The sequence below is a fragment of the Myxine glutinosa genome, chromosome 13, assembly GCF_964187855.1.
Source record: "Myxine glutinosa chromosome 13, kmMyxGlut1.1, whole genome shotgun sequence".
NCBI lineage: Eukaryota > Metazoa > Chordata > Myxini > Myxiniformes > Myxinidae > Myxine > Myxine glutinosa.
In genome coordinates this window covers 29151577-29173281 of record NC_136273.1, presented here as the reverse complement: position 1 = coordinate 29173281, position 21705 = coordinate 29151577, and the positions used below count along the sequence as shown (strand labels likewise).

At 46.1% G+C, this 21705-nt stretch overlaps 1 protein-coding gene across 2 annotated transcripts in view; it reads right to left on the bottom strand.

Moving 5' to 3' along the window:
• Positions 1–13182: 13182 nt before the first annotated feature.
• Positions 13183–21705, bottom strand: part of LOC137438767 (protein kinase C and casein kinase substrate in neurons protein 2) — a 58257-nt gene continuing 49734 nt past the window's right edge. For both annotated transcript variants that reach the window (XM_078767217.1, XM_068134105.2), the window contains exons 7-10: positions 19975–20095; positions 19648–19769; positions 15828–16054; positions 13183–14967 (exon numbers count right to left, since the gene is read on the bottom strand). In XM_078767217.1, coding sequence (XP_078623343.1) covers positions 14858–14967; positions 15828–16054; positions 19648–19769; positions 19975–20095 — 580 coding nt within the window. In that variant the 3' untranslated portion in view covers positions 13183–14857. The remainder of the gene's footprint in view (positions 14968–15827; positions 16055–19647; positions 19770–19974; positions 20096–21705) is intronic.

The window sequence follows — 21705 nt, the reverse complement described above, 5'->3', positions numbered from 1 at the left end:
AGAGCTTTTAGATAGCTTGAGCATGCATGTTGGCAGAGCTTTTAGATAGCTTGAGCATGGATGTTGGCAGAGCTTTTAGATAGCTTGAGCATGGATGTTGGCAGAGCTTTTAGATAGCTTGAGCATGGATGTTGGCAGAGCTTTTAGATAGCTTGAGCATGGATGTTGGCAGAGCTTTTAGATAGCTTGAGCATGCATGTTGGCAGAGCTTTTAGATAGCTTGAGCATGGATGTTGGCAGAGCTTTTAGATAGCTTGAGCATGGATGTTGGCAGAGCTTTTAGATAGCTTGAGCATGGATGTTGGCAGAGCTTTTAGATAGCTTGAGCATGCATGTTGGCAGAGCTTTTAGATAGCTTGAGCATGCATGTTGGCAGAGCTTTTAGATAGCTTGAGCATGCATGTTGGCAGAGCTTTTAGATAGCTTGAACATGGATGTTGGCAGAGCTTTTAGATAGCTTGAGCATGCATGTTGGCAGAGCTTTTCGATAGCTTGAGCATGGATGTTGGCAGAGCTTTTCGATAGCTTGAGCATGGATGTTGGCAGAGCTTTTAGATAGCTTGAGCATGCATGTTGGCAGAGCTTTTAGATAGCTTGAGCATGGATGTTGGCAGAGCTTTTAGATAGCTTGAGCATGGATGTTGGCAGAGCTTTTAGATAGCTTGAACATGGATGTTGGCAGAGCTTTTAGATAGCATGAGCATGCATGTTGGCAGAGCTTTTAGATAGCTTGAACATGGATGTTGGCAGAGCTTTTAGATAGCTTGAGCATGGATGTTGGCAGCGCTTTTAGATAGCATGAGCATTGATGTTGGCAGAGCTTTTAGATAGCATGAGCATGCATGTTGGCAGAGCTTTTAGATAGCTTGAGCATGGATGTTGGCAGAGCTTTTAGATAGCTTGAACATGGATAATGGCGGAGCTTTTAGATAGCATCAGCATGCATGTTGGCAGAGCTTTTAGATAGCTTGAGCATGCATGTTGGCAGACCTTTTAGATAGCTTGAGCATGGATGTTGGCAGAGCCTTCCGATAGCTTGAGCCTGGATGTTGGCAGAGCTTTTAGATAGCTTGAGCATGGATGTTGGCAGGGCTTTTAGATAGCTTGAGCCTGGATGTTGGCAGGGCTTTTAGATAGCTTGAGCATGGATGTTGGCAGAGCTTTTAGATAGCTTGAACATGGATGTTGGCAGGGCTTTTAGATGGCTTGAGCATGGATGTTGACAGAGCTTTTAGATAGCTTGAACATGGATGTTGACAGAGCTTTTAGATAGCTTGAGAATGGATGTTGGCAGGGCTTTTAGATGGCTTGAGCATGGATGTTGGCAGACCTTTTAGAGAGCTTGAGCATGGATGTTGGCAGAGCTTTTAGATAGCTTGAACATGGATAATGGCAGAGCTTTTAGACAGCATGAGCATGCATGTTGGCAGAGCTTTTAGATAGCTTGAGCATGCATGTTGGCAGACCTTTTAGATAGCTTGAGCATGGATGTTGGCAGAGCTTTCCGATAGCTTGAGCCTGGATGTTGGCAGAGCTTTTAGATAGCTTGAGCATGGATGTTGGCAGAGCTTTTAGATAGCTTGAGCATGGATGTTGGCAGCGCTTTTAGATAGCATGAGCATTGATGTTGGCAGAGCTTTTAGATAGCTTGAACATGGATGTTGGCAGAGCTTTTAGATAGCTTGAGCATGCATGTTGGCAGAGCTTTTCGATAGCTTGAGCATGGATGTTGGCAGAGCTTTTCGATAGCTTGAGCATGGATGTTGGCAGAGCTTTTAGATAGCTTGAGCATGCATGTTGGCAGAGCTTTTAGATAGCTTGAGCATGGATGTTGGCAGAGCTTTTAGATAGCTTGAGCATGGATGTTGGCAGAGCTTTTAGATAGCTTGAACATGGATGTTGGCAGAGCTTTTAGATAGCTTGAGCATGGATGTTGGCAGAGCTTTTAGATAGCTTGAGCATGGATGTTGGCAGAGCTTTTAGATAGCTTGAGCATGCATGTTGGCAGAGCTTTTAGATAGCTTGAGCATGGATGTTGGCAGAGCTTTTAGATAGCTTGAGCATGGATGTTGGCAGAGCTTTTAGATAGCTTGAGCATGGATGTTGGCAGAGCTTTTAGATAGCTTGAGCATGGATGTTGGCAGAGCTTTTAGATAGCTTGAGCATGCATGTTGGCAGAGCTTTTAGATAGCTTGAACATGGATGTTGGCAGAGCTTTTAGATAGCTTGAGCATGCATGTTGGCAGAGCTTTTAGATAGCTTGAGCATGCATGTTGGCAGAGCTTTTAGATAGCTTGAGCATGCATGTTGGCAGAGCTTTTAGATAGCTTGAACATGGATGTTGGCAGAGCTTTTAGATAGCTTGAGCATGGATGTTGGCAGCGCTTTTAGATAGCATGAGCATGCATGTTGGCAGAGCTTTTAGATAGCTTGAGCATGCATGTTGGCAGAGCTTTTAGATAGCATGAGCATGCATGTTGGCAGAGCTTTTCGATAGCTTGAACATGGATGTTGGCAGAGCTTTTAGATAGCTTGAGCATGCATGTTGGCAGAGCTTTTAGATAGCTTGAACATGGATGTTGGCAGAGCTTTTAGATAGCATGAGCATGCATGTTGGCAGAGCGTTTAGATAGCTTGAACATGGATGTTGGCAGAGCTTTTAGATAGCTTGAGCATGCATGTTGGCAGAGCTTTTAGATAGCTTGAGCATGCATGTTGGCAGAGCTTTTAGATAGCTTGAACATGGATGTTGGCAGAGCTTTTAGATAGCTTGAGCATGGATGTTGGCAGCGCTTTTAGATAGCATGAGCATGCATGTTGGCAGAGCTTTTAGATAGCTTGAGCATGCATGTTGGCAGAGCTTTTAGATAGCATGAGCATGCATGTTGGCAGAGCTTTTAGATAGCTTGAACATGGATAATGGCAGAGCTTTTAGATAGCATAAGCATGCATGTTGGCAGAGCTTTTAGATAGCATGAGCATGCATGTTGGCAGAGCTTTTAGATAGCTTGAGCATGGATGTTGGCAGAGCTTTTAGATAGCTTGAACATGGATGTTGGCAGAGCTTTTAGATAGCTTGAGCATGGATGTTGGCAGCGCTTTTAGATAGCTTGAACATGGATGTTGGCAGAGCTTTTAGATAGCTTGAACATGGATGTTGGCAGAGCTTTTAGATAGCATGAGCATGGATGTTGGCAGAGCTTTTAGATAGCTTGAACATGGATGTTGGCAGAGCTTTTAGATAGCATGAGCATGCATGTTGGCAGAGCTTTTAGATAGCTTGAACATGGATGTTGGCAGGGCTTTTAGATAGCTTGAGCATGGATGTTGGCAGAGCTTTTAGATAGCTTGAACATGGATAATGGCGGAGCTTTTAGATAGCATCAGCATGCATGTTGGCAGAGCGTTTAGATAGCTTGAGCATGCATGTTGGCAGAGCTTTTCGATAGCTTGAGCATGGATGTTGGCAGAGCTTTTAGATAGCTTGAACATGGATGTTGGCAGAGCTTTTAGATAGCTTGAGCATGGATGTTGGCAGAGCTTTTAGATAGCTTGAGCATGGATGTTGGCAGAGCTTTTCGATAGCTTGAGCATGGATGTTGGCAGAGCTTTTAGATAGCTTGAGCATGGATGTTGGCAGAGCTTTTAGATAGCTTGAGCATGGATGTTGGCAGAGCTTTTAGATAGCTTGAGCATGGATGTTGGCAGAGCTTTTAGATAGCTTGAGCATGGATGTTGGCAGAGCTTTTAGATAGCTTGAACATGGATGTTGGCAGAGCTTTTAGATAGCTTGAGCATGGATGTTGGCAGAGCTTTTAGATAGCTTGAGCATGCATGTTGGCAGAGCTTTTAGATAGCTTGAGCATGCATGTTGGCAGAGCTTTTAGATAGCTTGAGCATGGATGTTGGCAGAGCTTTTAGATAGCTTGAGCATGCATGTTGGCAGAGCTTTTAGATAGCTTGAACATGGATGTTGGCAGAGCTTTTAGATAGCTTGAGCATGCATGTTGGCAGAGCTTTTAGATAGCTTGAGCATGCATGTTGGCAGAGCTTTTAGATAGCTTGAGCATGCATGTTGGCAGAGCTTTTAGATAGCTTGAGCATGGATGTTGGCAGAGCTTTTAGATAGCTTGAACATGGATGTTGGCAGAGCTTTTAGATAGCTTGAGCATGGATGTTGGCAGAGCTTTTAGATAGCTTGAGCATGGATGTTGGCAGAGCTTTTAGATAGCTTGAACATGGATGTTGGCAGAGCTTTTAGATAGCTTGAGCATGGATGTTGGCAGAGCTTTTAGATAGCTTGAGCATGGATGTTGGCAGAGCTTTTAGATAGCTTGAGCATGCATGTTGGCAGAGCTTTTAGATAGCTTGAGCATGGATGTTGGCAGAGCTTTTAGATAGCTTGAGCATGGATGTTGGCAGAGCTTTTAGATAGCTTGAGCATGGATGTTGGCAGAGCTTTTAGATAGCTTGAGCATGCATGTTGGCAGAGCTTTTAGATAGCTTGAGCATGCATGTTGGCAGAGCTTTTAGATAGCTTGAACATGGATGTTGGCAGAGCTTTTAGATAGCTTGAGCATGGATGTTGGCAGAGCTTTTAGATAGCTTGAGCATGCATGTTGGCAGAGCTTTTAGATAGCTTGAGCATGCATGTTGGCAGAGCTTTTAGATAGCTTGAGCATGGATGTTGGCAGAGCTTTTAGATAGCTTGAGCATGCATGTTGGCAGAGCTTTTAGATAGCTTGAACATGGATGTTGGCAGAGCTTTTAGATAGCTTGAGCATGCATGTTGGCAGAGCTTTTAGATAGCTTGAGCATGCATGTTGGCAGAGCTTTTAGATAGCTTGAGCATGCATGTTGGCAGAGCTTTTAGATAGCTTGAACATGGATGTTGGCAGAGCTTTTAGATAGCTTGAGCATGGATGTTGGCAGCGCTTTTAGATAGCATGAGCATGCATGTTGGCAGAGCTTTTAGATAGCTTGAGCATGCATGTTGGCAGAGCTTTTAGATAGCATGAGCATGCATGTTGGCAGAGCTTTTCGATAGCTTGAACATGGATGTTGGCAGAGCTTTTAGATAGCTTGAGCATGCATGTTGGCAGAGCTTTTAGATAGCTTGAACATGGATGTTGGCAGAGCTTTTAGATAGCATGAGCATGCATGTTGGCAGAGCGTTTAGATAGCTTGAACATGGATGTTGGCAGAGCTTTTAGATAGCTTGAGCATGCATGTTGGCAGAGCTTTTAGATAGCTTGAGCATGCATGTTGGCAGAGCTTTTAGATAGCTTGAACATGGATGTTGGCAGAGCTTTTAGATAGCTTGAGCATGGATGTTGGCAGCGCTTTTAGATAGCATGAGCATTGATGTTGGCAGAGCTTTTAGATAGCATGAGCATGCATGTTGGCAGAGCTTTTAGATAGCTTGAGCATGCATGTTGGCAGAGCTTTTAGATAGCATGAGCATGCATGTTGGCAGAGCTTTTAGATAGCTTGAACATGGATAATGGCAGAGCTTTTAGATAGCATAAGCATGCATGTTGGCAGAGCTTTTAGATAGCATGAGCATGCATGTTGGCAGAGCTTTTAGATAGCTTGAGCATGGATGTTGGCAGAGCTTTTAGATAGCTTGAACATGGATGTTGGCAGAGCTTTTAGATAGCTTGAGCATGGATGTTGGCAGCGCTTTTAGATAGCTTGAACATGGATGTTGGCAGAGCTTTTAGATAGCTTGAACATGGATGTTGGCAGAGCTTTTAGATAGCATGAGCATGGATGTTGGCAGAGCTTTTAGATAGCTTGAACATGGATGTTGGCAGAGCTTTTAGATAGCATGAGCATGCATGTTGGCAGAGCTTTTAGATAGCTTGAACATGGATGTTGGCAGGGCTTTTAGATAGCTTGAACATGGATGTTGGCAGAGCTTTTAGATAGCTTGAACATGGATGTTGGCAGAGCTTTTAGATAGCATGAGCATGCATGTTGGCAGAGCTTTTAGATAGCTTGAACATGGATGTTGGCAGAGCTTTTAGATAGCTTGAGCATGGATGTTGGCAGCGCTTTTAGATAGCATGAGCATTGATGTTGGCAGAGCTTTTAGATAGCATGAGCATGCATGTTGGCAGAGCTTTTAGATAGCTTGAGCATGGATGTTGGCAGAGCTTTTAGATAGCTTGAACATGGATAATGGCGGAGCTTTTAGATAGCATCAGCATGCATGTTGGCAGAGCTTTTAGATAGCTTGAGCATGCATGTTGGCAGACCTTTTAGATAGCTTGAGCATGGATGTTGGCAGAGCCTTCCGATAGCTTGAGCCTGGATGTTGGCAGAGCTTTTAGATAGCTTGAGCATGGATGTTGGCAGGGCTTTTAGATAGCTTGAGCCTGGATGTTGGCAGGGCTTTTAGATAGCTTGAGCATGGATGTTGGCAGAGCTTTTAGATAGCTTGAACATGGATGTTGGCAGGGCTTTTAGATGGCTTGAGCATGGATGTTGACAGAGCTTTTAGATAGCTTGAACATGGATGTTGACAGAGCTTTTAGATAGCTTGAGCATGGATGTTGGCAGGGCTTTTAGATGGCTTGAGCATGGATGTTGGCAGACCTTTTAGAGAGCTTGAGCATGGATGTTGGCAGAGCTTTTAGATAGCTTGAACATGGATAATGGCAGAGCTTTTAGACAGCATGAGCATGCATGTTGGCAGAGCTTTTAGATAGCTTGAGCATGCATGTTGGCAGACCTTTTAGATAGCTTGAGCATGGATGTTGGCAGAGCTTTCCGATAGCTTGAGCCTGGATGTTGGCAGAGCTTTTAGATAGCTTGAGCATGGATGTTGGCAGAGCTTTTAGATAGCTTGAGCATGGATGTTGGCAGCGCTTTTAGATAGCATGAGCATTGATGTTGGCAGAGCTTTTAGATAGCTTGAACATGGATGTTGGCAGAGCTTTTAGATAGCTTGAGCATGCATGTTGGCAGAGCTTTTCGATAGCTTGAGCATGGATGTTGGCAGAGCTTTTCGATAGCTTGAGCATGGATGTTGGCAGAGCTTTTAGATAGCTTGAGCATGCATGTTGGCAGAGCTTTTAGATAGCTTGAGCATGGATGTTGGCAGAGCTTTTAGATAGCTTGAGCATGGATGTTGGCAGAGCTTTTAGATAGCTTGAACATGGATGTTGGCAGAGCTTTTAGATAGCTTGAGCATGGATGTTGGCAGAGCTTTTAGATAGCTTGAGCATGGATGTTGGCAGAGCTTTTAGATAGCTTGAGCATGCATGTTGGCAGAGCTTTTAGATAGCTTGAGCATGGATGTTGGCAGAGCTTTTAGATAGCTTGAGCATGGATGTTGGCAGAGCTTTTAGATAGCTTGAGCATGGATGTTGGCAGAGCTTTTAGATAGCTTGAGCATGGATGTTGGCAGAGCTTTTAGATAGCTTGAGCATGCATGTTGGCAGAGCTTTTAGATAGCTTGAGCATGGATGTTGGCAGAGCTTTTAGATAGCTTGAGCATGGATGTTGGCAGAGCTTTTAGATAGCTTGAGCATGGATGTTGGCAGAGCTTTTAGATAGCTTGAGCATGCATGTTGGCAGAGCTTTTAGATAGCTTGAGCATGCATGTTGGCAGAGCTTTTAGATAGCTTGAGCATGCATGTTGGCAGAGCTTTTAGATAGCTTGAACATGGATGTTGGCAGAGCTTTTAGATAGCTTGAGCATGCATGTTGGCAGAGCTTTTCGATAGCTTGAGCATGGATGTTGGCAGAGCTTTTCGATAGCTTGAGCATGGATGTTGGCAGAGCTTTTAGATAGCTTGAGCATGCATGTTGGCAGAGCTTTTAGATAGCTTGAGCATGGATGTTGGCAGAGCTTTTAGATAGCTTGAGCATGGATGTTGGCAGAGCTTTTAGATAGCTTGAACATGGATGTTGGCAGAGCTTTTAGATAGCATGAGCATGCATGTTGGCAGAGCTTTTAGATAGCTTGAACATGGATGTTGGCAGAGCTTTTAGATAGCTTGAGCATGGATGTTGGCAGCGCTTTTAGATAGCATGAGCATTGATGTTGGCAGAGCTTTTAGATAGCATGAGCATGCATGTTGGCAGAGCTTTTAGATAGCTTGAGCATGGATGTTGGCAGAGCTTTTAGATAGCTTGAACATGGATAATGGCGGAGCTTTTAGATAGCATCAGCATGCATGTTGGCAGAGCTTTTAGATAGCTTGAGCATGCATGTTGGCAGACCTTTTAGATAGCTTGAGCATGGATGTTGGCAGAGCCTTCCGATAGCTTGAGCCTGGATGTTGGCAGAGCTTTTAGATAGCTTGAGCATGGATGTTGGCAGGGCTTTTAGATAGCTTGAGCCTGGATGTTGGCAGGGCTTTTAGATAGCTTGAGCATGGATGTTGGCAGAGCTTTTAGATAGCTTGAACATGGATGTTGGCAGGGCTTTTAGATGGCTTGAGCATGGATGTTGACAGAGCTTTTAGATAGCTTGAACATGGATGTTGACAGAGCTTTTAGATAGCTTGAGAATGGATGTTGGCAGGGCTTTTAGATGGCTTGAGCATGGATGTTGGCAGACCTTTTAGAGAGCTTGAGCATGGATGTTGGCAGAGCTTTTAGATAGCTTGAACATGGATAATGGCAGAGCTTTTAGACAGCATGAGCATGCATGTTGGCAGAGCTTTTAGATAGCTTGAGCATGCATGTTGGCAGACCTTTTAGATAGCTTGAGCATGGATGTTGGCAGAGCTTTCCGATAGCTTGAGCCTGGATGTTGGCAGAGCTTTTAGATAGCTTGAGCATGGATGTTGGCAGAGCTTTTAGATAGCTTGAGCATGGATGTTGGCAGCGCTTTTAGATAGCATGAGCATTGATGTTGGCAGAGCTTTTAGATAGCTTGAACATGGATGTTGGCAGAGCTTTTAGATAGCTTGAGCATGCATGTTGGCAGAGCTTTTCGATAGCTTGAGCATGGATGTTGGCAGAGCTTTTCGATAGCTTGAGCATGGATGTTGGCAGAGCTTTTAGATAGCTTGAGCATGCATGTTGGCAGAGCTTTTAGATAGCTTGAGCATGGATGTTGGCAGAGCTTTTAGATAGCTTGAGCATGGATGTTGGCAGAGCTTTTAGATAGCTTGAACATGGATGTTGGCAGAGCTTTTAGATAGCTTGAGCATGGATGTTGGCAGAGCTTTTAGATAGCTTGAGCATGGATGTTGGCAGAGCTTTTAGATAGCTTGAGCATGCATGTTGGCAGAGCTTTTAGATAGCTTGAGCATGGATGTTGGCAGAGCTTTTAGATAGCTTGAGCATGGATGTTGGCAGAGCTTTTAGATAGCTTGAGCATGGATGTTGGCAGAGCTTTTAGATAGCTTGAGCATGGATGTTGGCAGAGCTTTTAGATAGCTTGAGCATGCATGTTGGCAGAGCTTTTAGATAGCTTGAGCATGGATGTTGGCAGAGCTTTTAGATAGCTTGAGCATGGATGTTGGCAGAGCTTTTAGATAGCTTGAGCATGGATGTTGGCAGAGCTTTTAGATAGCTTGAGCATGCATGTTGGCAGAGCTTTTAGATAGCTTGAGCATGCATGTTGGCAGAGCTTTTAGATAGCTTGAGCATGCATGTTGGCAGAGCTTTTAGATAGCTTGAACATGGATGTTGGCAGAGCTTTTAGATAGCTTGAGCATGCATGTTGGCAGAGCTTTTCGATAGCTTGAGCATGGATGTTGGCAGAGCTTTTCGATAGCTTGAGCATGGATGTTGGCAGAGCTTTTAGATAGCTTGAGCATGCATGTTGGCAGAGCTTTTAGATAGCTTGAGCATGGATGTTGGCAGAGCTTTTAGATAGCTTGAGCATGGATGTTGGCAGAGCTTTTAGATAGCTTGAACATGGATGTTGGCAGAGCTTTTAGATAGCATGAGCATGCATGTTGGCAGAGCTTTTAGATAGCTTGAACATGGATGTTGGCAGAGCTTTTAGATAGCTTGAGCATGGATGTTGGCAGCGCTTTTAGATAGCATGAGCATTGATGTTGGCAGAGCTTTTAGATAGCATGAGCATGCATGTTGGCAGAGCTTTTAGATAGCTTGAGCATGGATGTTGGCAGAGCTTTTAGATAGCTTGAACATGGATAATGGCGGAGCTTTTAGATAGCATCAGCATGCATGTTGGCAGAGCTTTTAGATAGCTTGAGCATGCATGTTGGCAGACCTTTTAGATAGCTTGAGCATGGATGTTGGCAGAGCCTTCCGATAGCTTGAGCCTGGATGTTGGCAGAGCTTTTAGATAGCTTGAGCATGGATGTTGGCAGGGCTTTTAGATAGCTTGAGCCTGGATGTTGGCAGGGCTTTTAGATAGCTTGAGCATGGATGTTGGCAGAGCTTTTAGATAGCTTGAACATGGATGTTGGCAGGGCTTTTAGATGGCTTGAGCATGGATGTTGACAGAGCTTTTAGATAGCTTGAACATGGATGTTGACAGAGCTTTTAGATAGCTTGAGAATGGATGTTGGCAGGGCTTTTAGATGGCTTGAGCATGGATGTTGGCAGACCTTTTAGAGAGCTTGAGCATGGATGTTGGCAGAGCTTTTAGATAGCTTGAACATGGATAATGGCAGAGCTTTTAGACAGCATGAGCATGCATGTTGGCAGAGCTTTTAGATAGCTTGAGCATGCATGTTGGCAGACCTTTTAGATAGCTTGAGCATGGATGTTGGCAGAGCTTTCCGATAGCTTGAGCCTGGATGTTGGCAGAGCTTTTAGATAGCTTGAGCATGGATGTTGGCAGAGCTTTTAGATAGCTTGAGCATGGATGTTGGCAGCGCTTTTAGATAGCATGAGCATTGATGTTGGCAGAGCTTTTAGATAGCTTGAACATGGATGTTGGCAGAGCTTTTAGATAGCTTGAGCATGCATGTTGGCAGAGCTTTTCGATAGCTTGAGCATGGATGTTGGCAGAGCTTTTCGATAGCTTGAGCATGGATGTTGGCAGAGCTTTTAGATAGCTTGAGCATGCATGTTGGCAGAGCTTTTAGATAGCTTGAGCATGGATGTTGGCAGAACTTTTAGATAGCTTGAGCATGGATGTTGGCAGAGCTTTTAGATAGCTTGAACATGGATGTTGGCAGAGCTTTTAGATAGCTTGAGCATGGATGTTGGCAGAGCTTTTAGATAGCTTGAGCATGGATGTTGGCAGAGCTTTTAGATAGCTTGAGCATGCATGTTGGCAGAGCTTTTAGATAGCTTGAGCATGGATGTTGGCAGAGCTTTTAGATAGCTTGAGCATGGATGTTGGCAGAGCTTTTAGATAGCTTGAGCATGGATGTTGGCAGAGCTTTTAGATAGCTTGAGCATGGATGTTGGCAGAGCTTTTAGATAGCTTGAGCATGCATGTTGGCAGAGCTTTTAGATAGCTTGAACATGGATGTTGGCAGAGCTTTTAGATAGCTTGAGCATGCATGTTGGCAGAGCTTTTAGATAGCTTGAGCATGCATGTTGGCAGAGCTTTTAGATAGCTTGAGCATGCATGTTGGCAGAGCTTTTAGATAGCTTGAACATGGATGTTGGCAGAGCTTTTAGATAGCTTGAGCATGGATGTTGGCAGCGCTTTTAGATAGCATGAGCATGCATGTTGGCAGAGCTTTTAGATAGCTTGAGCATGCATGTTGGCAGAGCTTTTAGATAGCATGAGCATGCATGTTGGCAGAGCTTTTCGATAGCTTGAACATGGATGTTGGCAGAGCTTTTAGATAGCTTGAGCATGCATGTTGGCAGAGCTTTTAGATAGCTTGAACATGGATGTTGGCAGAGCTTTTAGATAGCATGAGCATGCATGTTGGCAGAGCGTTTAGATAGCTTGAACATGGATGTTGGCAGAGCTTTTAGATAGCTTGAGCATGCATGTTGGCAGAGCTTTTAGATAGCTTGAGCATGCATGTTGGCAGAGCTTTTAGATAGCTTGAACATGGATGTTGGCAGAGCTTTTAGATAGCTTGAGCATGGATGTTGGCAGCGCTTTTAGATAGCATGAGCATGCATGTTGGCAGAGCTTTTAGATAGCTTGAGCATGCATGTTGGCAGAGCTTTTAGATAGCATGAGCATGCATGTTGGCAGAGCTTTTAGATAGCTTGAACATGGATAATGGCAGAGCTTTTAGATAGCATAAGCATGCATGTTGGCAGAGCTTTTAGATAGCATGAGCATGCATGTTGGCAGAGCTTTTAGATAGCTTGAGCATGGATGTTGGCAGAGCTTTTAGATAGCTTGAACATGGATGTTGGCAGAGCTTTTAGATAGCTTGAGCATGGATGTTGGCAGCGCTTTTAGATAGCTTGAACATGGATGTTGGCAGAGCTTTTAGATAGCATGAGCATGGATGTTGGCAGAGCTTTTAGATAGCTTGAACATGGATGTTGGCAGAGCTTTTAGATAGCATGAGCATGCATGTTGGCAGAGCTTTTAGATAGCTTGAACATGGATGTTGGCAGGGCTTTTAGATAGCTTGAGCATGGATGTTGGCAGAGCTTTTAGATAGCTTGAACATGGATAATGGCGGAGCTTTTAGATAGCATCAGCATGCATGTTGGCAGAGCGTTTAGATAGCTTGAGCATGCATGTTGGCAGAGCTTTTCGATAGCTTGAGCATGGATGTTGGCAGAGCTTTTAGATAGCTTGAACATGGATGTTGGCAGAGCTTTTAGATAGCTTGAGCATGGATGTTGGCAGAGCTTTTAGATAGCTTGAGCATGGATGTTGGCAGAGCTTTTCGATAGCTTGAGCATGGATGTTGGCAGAGCTTTTAGATAGCTTGAGCATGGATGTTGGCAGAGCTTTTAGATAGCTTGAGCATGGATGTTGGCAGAGCTTTTAGATAGCTTGAGCATGGATGTTGGCAGAGCTTTTAGATAGCTTGAGCATGGACGGGTGATTGTGTACGTATGGAGCGTTTGTGTGGGTCTCTTCAAATGGTGTGAAGTTGGTGTGATTCTCAAATGGAACCACCTTTGCCCACTCACTCTCCTGGAAATGCGAGAAAGAATTTTTTTTTTTTGTTAATATAAATTGGTCTGGTGTTGATACGGCAGAGGTATGACAGGCCGAATGGCCATTCCTGCATCTAAATTCCTTGTATACCTGAGCAAATAAATGTCAATGTATGAAGCATGAATAACAAAACAGAACACGAGACGTCGATTTCAAAAATCGAGTTTATTATACGACTCAGTTCGGGGAGGGGGCGGAAGGTTAAATGAAGCTTGAAAAAAAAAAAAAAATTACACAGGTCGCAAAATCCAAAATGGGGGATGAAGTTGAGGATGCCATCCATTAACCGAGTCCTGAAGCAACACGTGCCAGGAGGCCGAATTAACATCAAACCGGCACCCAGAAGTGCCAAGTTCCACAAACGGGCCTCGTCATGTATATTCCTACATATTATATATATATTCATATTTATATTAACAATACACAATGTAATTCGCACGGCAGTGACAAAGCGGTGAGTACGTTTCAGAAACTGGAGTCAAGTTTGAATCGGCATTCCCACCCGGAGTTTACGGAGCGGTAAGGGTAAGCAACCCGGAACCATCTCCGGACATCAAATGTAGTTTGCCATCACGATTCCTTAATGAAGGAACGCAAGAGGCTCGGCACGTCGAGACAAACATTAATGTATCGGCTCGCGGGTTTGTAACGGCATTTGGTGTCTCGACGAATATCACCAGGAACGATGGTATAATCGCATGCTATAATAATAATCATAAGAAACTCCGAGCACAGTACTACTCACCTATTGAGACTATTACAGGGCACTTGTTAAAGAGCAGAAGGATAAGGCATTCATTTGTCCCTTTTTGTGACGTCTTATTTACCACTTTCCTGTGCTGTACACCTTGTAGATATAATGTACAGTTACTGTACTGCGGTGATGTATTGAATAGTAGAACGAGATAGTTGTAATGCACACTGACTGTCATTACTGTTGCCCAATTGCAATGCAAAATATAATAATAATAATAATAATAATAATTAATAATACGACAGCAATGTACAGTACAATGATTAACTTAATGCAGTATCATACGTTGAAGGAAGCAATCGCCTAAGAGGCCGCATGATAAGGCATGTAAAGAAGAAGAACCGGCTCACGAGGCAGGCGTCTCCGATTGGTTCGAGGATCCCGTGCGGGCGCCGCCGACCGACTGAGAACTTGACGCACGAAAAGCAAAGCACCATCGGTCAGAAGGGAAACCCTCAAAACGAAGACGTCACCAAAACTATTTTTGCAGAAAATATATCACCTTTGGTTACCAAGGTCCCAGTCCAGTAGATCGCTGAATTAACGCCAGGGGGGTTGACTCAGCCTGTCATCCTTCCGAGGTCGGCTAATTGAGTACCAGTTCACTGGTAATTCCCTGTGCCACAAGAGGTGACTAACAGGGTTGGCGGCAGGAAGGGCATCCGGCCATAAAACATTGCTTCAAAAAGGGGACCGAAAAACAACAACAACCACGGTTCCCGAAAAAGGCCAACCCCCACTTTGCGGGGAAAAATGGCCTCTAAAGGTGTTTGTTTTTTTTGTTTTTTTTACCAAGGTCGGAACCGATCTCTGTCCGCGAGACTTTAAAGAAGTGACGGCCTGCATGCCGAGATACAAACTTTTGAAAATATAATATATTACAACTTTCATGATTTTAAAGGGTTGAAGACGTGTTGAGAGTTGGGGGGGGGAAGGAGCTGAAGCATGAAATAAAGGAGGGAAGGGAAGGAATAAGAGAAGAAATCTGGCTCTCGGTAGTTGGTTGGGAAAAAACAACAACAACAACAACAACAACAAACAACATATGAAGGCAGAGGAGAAACTCTTCAGATTTCCTCCACGTAGTTAGCTGGATACAGGCCGACAGTACCAGAATTTAAGCGACCTTTGCACCACCCTTGCTCGTCTTCATCCTCCAATTTGATGAACTCTTCTCCTGGATGAAGGAATAAAGGAAGATGATGCAAGGTCAGAAGAAGAGCAAACGTAAATCTGATAGGCCGAGCATTTCTCACCAACTGGCCAATCACAGAAATGAGAGAAAAATGGAGGGGGGGGGGGGGGCTTGGGGCGAAGAGGGGTCACAATATGAATGGTCCATCAGTGGAAAGGATCTTCGACACCCACAGGTGAGTGCGCATGAGAGAGCAAATTTCAACACGTCAGGTAGGAATCACACAGGTAACACTACAGCAGGTTACTCTCATGGCTTATTACCTCAGTAAGCCGGTACTGGTTTTGCCGACCTCGGAAGGACGACAGGCCAAGTCAACCCACTTAAGATCTTAAGCCAGCCACCTTAACCGTTAAACCAACACCTGGTATGCGTTTGTAGTTGGGGGATCCAAATTCTTACCTCCGCCAATTAAGGTTGACGGAGGTGATGTTTTCAGGACATTTCAAAAAGTTATGGACAAATTGGGGTTTTGAAACGAAAATTACATTTTGGTGAAGATCCGGATCCGGATCAGAATCCGAGAATTTTTTCATTTTTAGTGACGAGGCCAAAACCGATATATTTCATGATATGTCAAAAGGTTGTGGGCCAATTCTGACAAAACTTGGCGGACGAGTTGGTGAGGGGACAAGAACAAGCAGACTAGATTTTGGTTCAGGTCCAGATCCAGATCCGGCCTATCAGTGGGATCTTGGACACTTATCGTCACCATATCAAACACCAAACGGTGAGCTATCCTGTTATATTAATTAAATAAATAAATAAATAAATTCCTCCCGATCAAAGTGAGAAATAGGAAAGAAAACGTGGGAAAGGATGGATGAGTTTGCGTCGCTCACCTGATGAAAAGGTAAGTTCGTCTTCTTCCTGACCTGCATAGTCATACAGGGCTCGAACCAGGACCCCAGATTTGCTCTCCAACGCCTCGCCATCGCCATCGCCATCGCCATCCTCCTCCCCAAAAGGGTTGCTTTCAACGTCACCGTTGGATCCAAAGGGGTTCGTCGGCTCGTCATCTGACCAATCGGCTGGTCCGGGTGGTGGAAACGGCTGTGGAGCCGAAATGCTGTGGGAAGGTGTGCGAGACACTCATTCGATGAAGGCCAGGCCTTCGGAAGCATAAAGGGTCGTTTTAATTGGCAAACAAATTCCAAATGTTCTCAAATGAAGAACTTCAAATCTTCACAACAGGAAGGGAAAATGTACAATGTATTTCACTGTGTGCTCGCAAAATGCCGGAAACCATCTCGTTTGTGGGATGGGCTGGCAGGATGGTGACCCCTCTTCCCCCCGCACACTCATCTTTGAGCTGTTGAGACGAGGTTCGAATCCCGACTCAGCTATAAACCGTCATCCTGGTGTTTCACAGGCAGGGTGATTCTCATCAGTGTGCGCCATCCCTCGGATGGACGTTAAACTGTGCATTCCCATCTGCTGGCATTAGGTGGACGCTAGATATCCCGCGGTGTCCTTCACAGAGATGGCAAGCTATGTGGGACAGAGCACGGAAAGAGCAGAGGGTGCAAGACCAGAAAGGAGGCGGGAGAAGGCAGACACCCCCGAGCTGTTTACGGTGAGAAGGTGACAGGCCAAGAGACGCAGCTTCATCACGGGAGAGTCCAATGATTTTGTAGGCCTTGATTTCCATGGTGTCAAGCTGAGCAAAGTGTGAAGCAGGGGCACCAGGCCAGAGGGGAGAGCAGTACTCCATGAAGCTGCAAATTAAGGCCTTGTCGATGGATAAGCATTCAGGTGGGCCAAGGAAGGACTTTACATGATGGAGGATCGCCAGTCAGCGGTTGGCTTTGGAGGCCAACTTCGATACATGTTTGCCCAAGAAAGAATGTGGATGATAGCGAGGCTCGAGTATCTGGTGTGAAGTCCTGCACTATTTGATGGAATTGAACTGCTTCAAGAGGTTTGTTAAGAGAGGGTTCCGTAAGGGATATGGGAGGCTTCTCCAATCTGTCCTTTCAGACAGTGAGTGTGTGATTCATCAGGATTGAAAGACATGTCCCAAGTGTTTGACCAGTTTCTGATTATATCAAGGTCAGCAGAGAGAGGAGGGTGAGAGGGGGGTGAGAGAGGGGTGAGAGAGAGGTGTGAGAGGTGTAAGAGAGGTGTGAGAGAGGTGTGAGAGAGGTGTGAGAGAGGTGTGAGAGAGGTGTGAGAGAGGTGTGAGAGGTGTGAGAGAGGTGTGAGAGAGGTGTGAGAGAGGTGTGAGAGAGGTGTGAGAGAGGTGTGAGAGAGGTGTGAGAGAGGTGTGAGAGAGGTGTGAGAGAGGTGTGAGAGAGGTGTGAGAGAGGTGTGAGAGAGGGGTGAGAGAGGGGTGAGAGAGGGGTGAGAGAGGGGTGAGAGTGGTGTGTGAGAGGTGTGAGAGAGGTGTGAGAGAGGTGTGAGAGAGGTGTGAGAGAGGGGTGAGAGAGGGGTGAGAGAGGGGTGAGAGAGGGGTGAGAGAGGGGTGAGAGAGGGGTGAGAGAGGGGTGAGAGCAGGGTGAGAGCGGGGTGAGAGCGGGGTGAGAGCGGGGTGAGAGAGGTGTGAGAGAGGTGTGAGAGAGGTGTGAGAGAGGTGTGAGAGAGGGGTGAGAGAGGGGTGAGAGAGGGGTGAGAGAGGGGTGAGAGAGGGGTGAGAGAGGGGTGAGAGAGGGGTGAGAGAGGGGTGAGAGAGGGGTGGAAGAGAGGGGGGGAAGAGAGGGGGGGAAGAGAGGGGGGGGAAGAGAGGGGGGAAGAGAGGGGGGAAGAGAGGGGAAGAGGGGGGGGGGAGAGAGGGAGATGGGGGGAGGGAGAGAGAGGGAGAGGGAGAGGGGGAGAGAGAGAGAGAGGGGGAGAGAGAGAGAGAGAGGGCAAGGGAGGAAGAGAGGGTGAGGGAGGGAGAGAGAGGGCGAGGGAGGGAGAGAGTGAGGGAGAGAGAGGGAGAGAGTGAGGGAAAGGGTGAGAGTGAGGGAGAGGGAGAGGGTGAGAGTGAGGGAGAGTGAGGGAGAGGGAGGATGGGAGAGAGAGAGAGTGAGAGAGGGGGGGGGGAGAGAGGATGTGAGAGAGGGAGAGAGGGTGTGAGAGGGAGAGGAGGAGGAAGAGGGAGGGAGAGGGGGGGGAAGAGGGAGGGAGAGGGGGGGAAGAGGGATGGAGAGGGGGGGAAAAGGGAGGGAGAGGGGGGGAAGAGGAAGGGAGGGGGGGGGAAGAGGGAGGGAGAGGGGGCGAAGAGAGAGGGAGAGAGGGTGTGAGAGAGGGAGAGAGGATGTGAGAGAGGGAGAGAGGGTGTGAGAGAGAGGGAGAGAGAGGGAGAGAGAGGGAGAGAGAGGGAGAGAGGGGGGAAGAGAGAGGGAGAGAGGGGGGAAGAGAGAGGGAGAGAGGGGGGAAGACAGAGGGAGAGAGGGGGGAAGAGAGAGGGAGAGAGGGGGGAAGAGAGAGGGAGAGAGGGGGGAAGAGAGAGGGAGAGAGGGGGGAAGAGAGAGGGAGAGAGGGGGGAAGAGAGAGGGAGAGAGGGGGGAAGAGAGAGGGAGAGAGGGGGGAAGAGAGAGGGAGAGAGGGGGGAAGAGAGAGGGAGAGAGGGGGGAAGAGAGAGGGAGAGAGGGGGGAAGAGAGAGGGAGAGACAGGGTCAGAGAGAGGGAGAGACAGGGTCAGAGAGAGGGAGAGACGGGGTCAGAGAGAGGGAGAGACGGGGTCAGAGAGAGGGAGAGACGGGGTCAGAGAGAGGGAGAGACGGGGTCAGAGAGAGGGAGAGACGGGGTCAGAGAGAGGGAGAGACGGGGTCAGAGAGAGGGAGAGACGGGGTCAGAGAGAGGGAGAGACGGGGTCAGAGAGAGGGAGAGACGGGGTCAGAGAGAGGGAGAGACGGGGTCAGAGAGAGGGAGAGACGGGGTCAGAGAGAGGGAGAGACGGGGTCAGAGAGAGGGAGAGACGGGGTCAGAGAGAGGGAGAGACGGGGTCAGAGAGAGGGAGAGACGGGGTCAGAGAGAGGGAGAGACGGGGTCAGAGGGGGTGAGAGAGAGGGAGAGAGGAGGGGAAAGAGAGGGAGAGCAAGAGAGACATTGCTGGTTGCCTATCTGAAGGATGAGAGATGTTATGGCAGAAATTGGAGTGAACAGCAAAGAGAAATTGGAAAGATCCTTGATGAAGATTAGGAACAGGACTGGGTTAAAGTCCCCAAACTCCAAACTTGACAGGGAGATGGCAGGAGAGGATCCCATTAAGAGCCACGAGCTGACTGAGGCTGGAGGAGTCAGGAAGCCATGGGGGGAGTTGGCCTTGGATCCCATAGGCAGATGTTGGATATCAAGGTGGGGCACCAGCCTGTATGAGATGTTCAACATAGGCCCAGAGAGATGGTCTTGATCTCATGTCTGGCATCGAGTCTGAATGTGAACTGACTGAGAACAGGCCAATGGGGAGAAGGAAGGGATTTGTGATCACCCTTGCTCAAAATTAATAATGAAACAAAAGTAAACAGCAGTTATTTCAGCTAACTCGGACAAAGTTAACTCAACTGGTAAAATATCTTCATTGGGATCGTTACAACAAGCGAAGAGGACACGTACAACAAAATATTACTCCAAAGGAAGTAGTCAACGAAATCTGTGGGGTAAACGAGGGACGACCAATCTAAATCTGAAAGAAGCTTGCGTTTCCGCGAGGTTGATCCGATCATCCTGCAAAGGTACCTTTCTATGGTCGGTCGTTGAGTTTCGTGCGAAATCGTGATGTTGGTCAGGGTTACTCCATCGGTAAGCTTCTTGGTTTTCTCCTTTCGGGAGATTGTTCTACTGGTATCCAGTGTGAATTCCTGCACAAAGATGAATAAAAACGAATTTAAAAAAAAAAAGGGTCTGCAGAGTGCTACGACGCATCAAGAACATAGTGATTTCAGCACACAATGTATAGGCCTTTAGATGATACTGGCTGCAGGCGTTTTCCTGGTCTGGGCCTGCTTCCAGCCCCAACCACCCACTGCCTTCCCCAAAACGAAAGGAGTGCAAGGTAGACCTCACCTCAAATGTCGGCCAATTCATGGGCATGCCAGGCCCACGGATATTGCGGAACAATTTCAAGTCCTCTTGAGTGTCTGACGTCGAAATAGCATTGTGCAGTTCAAGAAAAATGTTGCAGAAGCTGCAGAAAGGCATCAATGGGTACACAACTAAAAAGCAGACTGATCGATTGGCAGATGCAAACAAAATATTTTGGCGCTTGCAGGTATGCACACGCACACGGGCATGTGCACGCCGCAAACACACACCTTCAAAAATTACAATCATTCCAATGAACACACAAACAGCCCAAACCGCTATAGTCATGACACCAGCACCCAAAAATAAATAAATAAATAATATAAATCGATACATCTTCCACATTCATCTATCTATGTATCTATACACAAAGAATTAAGTTAAGCACCCCCCCCCGTTTTTTTACAACCTCGCACATTACAAGTTTGTTGTCGTCAAAACAGTGTAATATACCCATGATATTGCTATATTTTCTGGAGAAGTGATATTATGGTCACATAAAAACATAACAATCATGCCGTTTTCAATATTTTATTCTGAATAATTTAAGGTGAAATTTTTTGGGAATTTTAGGCATATTTTCACCTCAATTTAAGTATGGAGCTATAGGTCCATCACGGACAGTGTGGATGACGTTTATGTTTTCTAACGTACAGTCATTGTTCTGAGAAGACCTCTAGCGATCTTTGCGTCAATAACGTGTGTAGGACCCACGTGATCGGATCACTGACTCAACCAATCACTTTTTTTCACTTTGATCACTCAATTTCATCAATGGATAATTGCTAATGTCATACCAATCATTATTTGATCTCACATACCTTAGAATATATGCCAATGTATACATATACACAAAGAATATATATTAGGGGGTGCTTACCTTAATTCGTTGTGTAGGGGTGCTTAACTTAATTCTTTGTGTATATGTATCTATGTGTATCTATCTGTCTATCTATGACGAGAAAAGTCCACTCTATTGGAAAGGAATGTATTCTCTGACAAACGGAACTGGAGTCTCTTTATACGAGTCGTGACAACTAGCAAGTAGAAGCCATTTTGTATCCATCGAGCCGGCACACCGAACCTGCGGCCATTGTGTGTGAAGTGTGATGCGTCCGCTTTTTAATCAAACTGTCTTTCTCTACATCCAAAAGGAAAATTATTATTGGCTGCTTGGCAAGGATGATATTGGGTGGTTTGCCATTGGCTCCCAGCAGTTAGTCATGCCCGGAATTTATAATTCGAGCAGGATGGTGGTGATAAGCTCTTTTTTAAATTCACCAACAGGAGGTTGGAGTTTGGAAGGGGTAGGCAGAGCAAAGATGGGACAGAGTTGGTAGGGAGAGGTTTAGACTTCTGGAAGGGGGGGGGGGGGGTGAGGTTGAAGACTTTTGGTGGAGGGAGTTCGGGGCATTGGAGTAGTCGAGGGGCTGTGGTTGGGGAAGGGGGTGTAAAGCCTTCGGACTGGGAAGGAGAGGTTGATGACGGCGTTTCGGAAGAGGGCATGAAGACGGGGTTTGGGAGAAGAGCATGAATACTTGGGGGTTGGGAGGTAGGCATGAATACTTGGGGTTTGGGAGGTGGGCATGAATACTTGGGGTTTGGGAGGAGTGCATGAATACTTGGGGTTTGGGAGGTGGGCATGAATACTTGGGGTTTGGGAGGAGTGCATGAATACTTGGGGTTTGGGAGGAGTGCATGAATACTTGGGCT